Source organism: Anneissia japonica, unplaced genomic scaffold, assembly GCF_011630105.1.
Source record: "Anneissia japonica isolate Jap-2015-1 unplaced genomic scaffold, ASM1163010v1 scaffold1606_len605190_cov180, whole genome shotgun sequence".
Lineage (NCBI taxonomy): Eukaryota > Metazoa > Echinodermata > Crinoidea > Comatulida > Comatulidae > Anneissia > Anneissia japonica.
Genome location: NW_022749369.1, coordinates 147,732 through 151,406, shown reverse-complemented (window position 1 = coordinate 151,406; position 3,675 = coordinate 147,732). Strand labels below are relative to the sequence as shown.

The window sequence follows — 3,675 nt, the reverse complement described above, 5'->3', positions numbered from 1 at the left end:
GTGATTATCTGTTGCTGTCACTTCAGTCCAAGTTACATCGGAAGTGCAATTATCATCAGCATCAAATTCTACATCTTGCGAACAGTTCAAAACAGGAGCTTCGCAATCTGAACATCAATAAAATAATATTTTTAAAATAATCAACCCATCTACAGTAAGCGATATAACTGAATAATTCTGAACAAACACAAAAAAATATTGTCATTACCAAACACCACTATAGTAAAATTACATAATGCGGAGTTGTCACTACAGTCTGTGGCTATGTATGTTACTACGTTTTCACCAATTTCAAACTCATCTCCTGATGTGTAATCTGACGTTATGTTTACATTGTCACAACAGTTGTCAGTTGCATTGATGAGTTCCCAAGTGACAGATGCTGCTATAGAACCAGTTTCAGCACAAACTTCTATGTCAGCTGGGCAATTAATGACTGGATCTTCATCATCTGGTTAAATTAAAAATTATGATTTGATTGAAATAGAGTATATTATAATTTTTATAATATATACTTAGAATTTCTAATATTAACATATTTGTACCATATTGCATTATTATAATACTTCGAATATCTTTCATCTTGGTATTATAAAATTAATACACTACAATTTCTCCGATGCAGATGTATGGGTGAGGCTGCAGACGGTGCAATCGCACCCCCACCCCTAAATTGTATTAAAAAAAATAATTGTTGTACTGTATTGTGATATAAATAACCAGTAAGCTTTTAAAGAAATGAGAGTGCAATTTTCAGGCACCTGAAGGCCCATATTCTAAAAATGTTCGCACTTCAGTCCCAACCATGGTGGGGCTGAGGTCGTATAGACTTTTACGCACCCCCTACCAGCAAATCCTGTGTCCGCCTCAGGTTCTATTACCAATAATACATTCACAAACTTTCGCAATGCATTATATTTTGTTAATAATAATTATAAGACAATGAAAATATGACATACCATATATAGTAATGATAAATGTACAATTGCCAGTGTTATCATAATTGTCAGTGGCATTACATGTTACAACAGTGCTGACATCATAAAATGTGCTTCCTATATGATCACATACTGGTGTGAAAGATTCTCCAGAGTTGTCTATAACAGTGGGTGCTGTCCAGGTGACATTTGCCAAGCAGTTCTCGTCGCCTGTTACGTTTTGGTTCGGAGGACATTCAAGATCCGGGGGCTCACAATCTAATTATAATCCATAAAATGCAGTTACTGCAACATTATTACAATAATTTGTAGAATTAAATCACTTAATTTAGAAATATGGGGTTTTTTTTAATATTTCGAATATATACATGTGAGAGAGCTTAATCTTAACTACTGATAAGTACTTTTAATGATGTTATTTATTTTGATTTTTTTCTGGTAACTGCAGTGAATATAGCAGTGTGCAATCAAACATTCAATGTTGATAATAATTACCTTTAATGTTAATGTATATTTAAATTGTTAATAGTACCTTTAACTTCAACAGTAAATTGACAGTAACCAACATTCCCATTACAATCTGTTGCTGTATATCCTACTGTGTATACACCAAGGCTCAGAGGTTCTCCACTGGTGTAGTTAGCAGTTATGTTGACTACTTAATATGCAAAAAAAAAAAAAATTCACAACAAATTATGAGATTATGACATCCCAAAACTACTGGCGCTTGACCAGTGCATACTTATATAGGCCTACACTCTGTAGCGCCCTCAGTGTCAGCGGTTTCATTAAAATCGTTACATGCTATTTCCAAAAGGTGTCTACAATTCTGATTGGTTGGTCAGATTGGGACGCCTTCACGATTGCGCTGGAGACAGCTACGCAGTGTAAATATAGCAGTGAAAACACAACTTATATTTATATTTATTAAAACTAGGTTTAAAAATAAATATTAATAATGAATTATGTATATATGTGAACCTTTATTGCAATCTCAATTTAGGCTGTCTCTTATACACATCTAGATGTGTATAAGAGACAGCATCTTCCCAATCTAGAGGTTTGGTGTTGATTGACGGTTTTTAAATGGCATGATGAGTAGTAAAGTGACGCATAGTCGAGTACAGGCATCCCTCTAATTAAGGACTGCTCCAATGAATGACAACTTTTATCTGGTACCAATCAACTGTCGTTTATCTTCATTATTCTAATTAGAGACCAAAGCTACTAAAATAATGCATAGTTTGATGTTTATTTGACTTACATGTTAGTAAAGCCATGGTGCTATGCCCCTTAAATAGCCCCGTTGCTAGACTCATTGATCAGGGGTGGTGTAGAGCCCACAAATACAAAAATTACCACAAATAATTTTTTGATAAATATTATCATCCTGCAAATGTCAAAATTTTTTTTTTAAATGGCCCAAAAGTGAAACATCAGATTAACTATAAATGTAAAAGCATTTCAGCTACAAATGTAAAATTTTTCTTTTTACCTCAAATGTCATTATGTCAGCAACAAATGTAAAAAAAAACAACTCATAGTAAAATAAGTTATCAGATGTATGTGTGTGTTTGTGTGAGTGTATGTGTGGATCTCAGTTTATCAATATCTATATAAACCTTCTCAAATATCTTACCTATGATGAAAATGTTGAATGTACAGTACCCAGTGTTGTCATAATCGTCAGTAGCGTTACAAGTGACAGTAGTGTTATATTCAGAGAATGTTGCTCCACTCATGTAATCACAAATTGGAGAAAAAATATCTCCTGAGTTGTCTGTGACATTCGGTGCGGCCCACGTTGCAGTTGCCATACAGTCGGAATCACCGGTTACATTTTGGTTTGGTGGACATTCAAGCATAGGTGCTTCATTGTCTGATAGTGAGCAAAATGTCATTAATTGAACGTGCAGTAAGCTCTAGAGTGTTCAGCAATTTTCTCTTCTATGTCTTGAATCTGGGTTCAAATCATTTGACACAACAGAAGTTTTCTCGCCTCTAAACCCAACTTTACTTGCTAAGATGCCTACTACCCACTTAGTTTATAAGATATCACATATATATATATATCTTCATAAAATGAAAATATATTTTCACCTATTAATAAAAAATTATAATAAATAACTTGAAGTACCTTCAACATCAATAATAAAAACACATTCATTCTGATTTCCATAGCAATCTACTGCTGTAAAAAGGACATTAGTAACTCCAATGCTAAGTTCGGTGCCGTTTGTGACATTGTAAGACTCCATAATTTCATCTTCACAACAGTTATCAGTAGCGATGGCAGAGGTCCATGACACTAGGGCGGTATTAACACCTTCGTCAGTATCAACAGTAATATCGTCTGGACACATCACATCAGGAGAAGTCACATCTATTAAAGAATAAAAGGTAATCACAAGAAATTTTGTAGAAACGCAAACGATATGTATGTTTATTCTATTCAATATGTAGCAGCATATTATGACTTTTCTAAATATGCACATACAAAATACATACCAAAAATGTAAACATTGAAGGAGCAATTGCCAATGTTTCCTGCCATGTCTGTTGCATTACAGGTTACTGTGTAGTTGTCCAATGTAAAAAAACCTTCAGTCGGGTTACAGAATACAGTTATATCACTATCATAATTATCTGTTGCTGTCACTTCAGTCCAAGTTACATTGGAAGTGCAATTGTCATCAGCATCAAATTCAACATCTTGCGAACAGTTCAAAACAGGAGC

The 3,675-nt window shown here is 34.1% G+C and overlaps 1 protein-coding gene across 1 annotated transcript in view; it reads right to left on the bottom strand.

Annotated features, from left to right (window-relative positions):
* The window catches only part of LOC117121082 (hyalin-like), a 32,991-nt gene extending 29,322 nt beyond the window's left edge, over nucleotides 1–3,669 (bottom strand). Inside the window, exons 1-3 of the mRNA XM_033266183.1 lie at nucleotides 3,447–3,669; nucleotides 3,076–3,321; nucleotides 2,578–2,817 (exon numbers count right to left, since the gene is read on the bottom strand). Coding sequence (XP_033122074.1) covers nucleotides 2,578–2,817; nucleotides 3,076–3,321; nucleotides 3,447–3,492 — 532 coding nt within the window. The 5' untranslated portion in view covers nucleotides 3,493–3,669. The remainder of the gene's footprint in view (nucleotides 1–2,577; nucleotides 2,818–3,075; nucleotides 3,322–3,446) is intronic.
* Between the last annotated feature and the right edge of the window lie 6 nt (nucleotides 3,670–3,675).